Source organism: Argentina anserina, chromosome 5 (genome assembly GCF_933775445.1).
Source record: "Argentina anserina chromosome 5, drPotAnse1.1, whole genome shotgun sequence".
NCBI classification, from domain to species: Eukaryota; Viridiplantae; Streptophyta; class Magnoliopsida; order Rosales; family Rosaceae; genus Argentina; species Argentina anserina.
The window spans coordinates 24,584,511-24,586,213 of NC_065876.1; the positions used below are offsets into that span (position 1 = coordinate 24,584,511).

Sequence of the window (1,703 nt, forward strand, 5' to 3'; positions counted from 1 at the left end):
CTTGAGAGACTTCGGGATTTCTCGAGAGTGATATTGCTCTCTTCCTCTCCAATGTAAAAAAAATCCCCCCTCTCTTTATGTTAGAAGGGGTATTTATAGTGTCAAGAATATTCTATTTTATAGAATATTTTAATGATACTAAAGTAATAATATTTCTTTAGTTGTATAATTAAATTAATATGTATTTTCTGATTAATTTAAAATTAGTTATGAGAATAACTAAATTAAACATATTCAAATAATTGATTTAATTATAACCGTAAAGAAATTTATTAATTTAATCAAATGTTCGATTACCATTTCAATCGTCAATGACATTCAATTTTCAATTAAAGTCGTAATCACGTAGTTTTGATTACGATCATTTGTTTATGTGCTGACGCGAATTTTTATTCGGATTCATACTAACTTTGTTGATTTTTGGGCCGCGTGTGCAATTTTATTGGGTTCTTAGTCATTTTAATCATTTAATAAAAATGATTTACTTCATTAATTTTTTTTTTTCTACGGGTATATTTATTACTCCTGATTTCTCATGTAGAATATATGCATGGCTATGAACATGGACAAGATGGTCTCAAACGCTGGCACGACTATAGGGCGGAAGACGAGCAAATTTAAAGGAGTTGTGCCGCAAAAGAATGGACAATCACCGAAATGGGGTGCTCAGATCTATGCATGCCAACCGTAGGGTTTGCCTTGGAACATTCGATTCCGAGGAAAAAGCAGCCAAGGCTTATGATAGTGCTGCGATCAAGCTTCGCAACGGAGAGTGCCAAAGGAACTTTGCGTGGACCAACGAAACTGATCAGGAGCCATTTTTTCAGAATCTCTATAGCCAAGAAGCCGTTCTCAACATGATCAAGGACGGGTCTTACCAGGCTAGGTTCGAGGGATTTCTCAAGGCTCGGCAGGCAGCTGTCCTATATATGCAACGAGCAGGAATGCCCGATCTCCAACAACTCTTTCAGAAAGAACTGACGCCAAGCGATGTTGGTAAGCTGAACAGACTCGTCATACCTAAAATTTATGCAACTAAATACTTCCCTCGTATTGATGAATCCATGCAGGAAGGGTTGGATGTCAATCCGGCGCCTGCTGTGAAGCTCTCATTTTATGATGAAGATATGAGGCGATGGCATTTCAGGTACTGTTATTGGAAGAGCAGACAAAGCTTTGTGTTCAGCAAGGGTTGGAGTCGGTTTGCAAAGCAGAGAAAATTGAAAGCTAATGACACTATCAGGTTCTATGAGTGCCGCACTAATATTAGGGAAAGAGATGAAGAGGTCAAGCTGTCCTACTTGATTAAAATCGATCCGGCTGAAAATTCTGGTATCATTGTTGAATGTGGCAGGTGATCTATATCCCCTGCCCTTTACCCACGTGCATGCCAAGAAACTTGGAGATGAGGATGATGACTTGAATAAACAAATTGCAGATGTCGTTGTTGAAAATAGACGTCGATCTGTTTCCCTCGCCCTTACGCTCACCCCCTTCGGAGAGGAGAATGATGACACGGATACGCAAATTGCAGAAGTTATTGATGATATCCCACAAGTTAATGGTAACAATGACAGACCTTGTGAAGAAGAAACCCTGCTAGGAAACCCTTCCCGTAACAATAAAAGAATTAAGCTCATAGGGTTTTGGTTGTAGCCTGTGGGTTAAGATTGATGATGCTTCTTCCAGTTTTGAGCTAGCTA

The 1,703-nt window shown here is 38.9% G+C and overlaps 1 protein-coding gene across 1 annotated transcript; it reads left to right on the plus strand.

The window, feature by feature from the left end:
• Nucleotides 1-562: 562 nt before the first annotated feature.
• Nucleotides 563-1,358, plus strand: LOC126795803 (AP2/ERF and B3 domain-containing transcription factor At1g51120-like). Its single transcript, XM_050522556.1, is given in 2 exon segments — nucleotides 563-679; nucleotides 681-1,358. Coding segments are annotated over 2 exon segments (795 nt in total).
• Nucleotides 1,359-1,703: the final 345 nt, after the last annotated feature.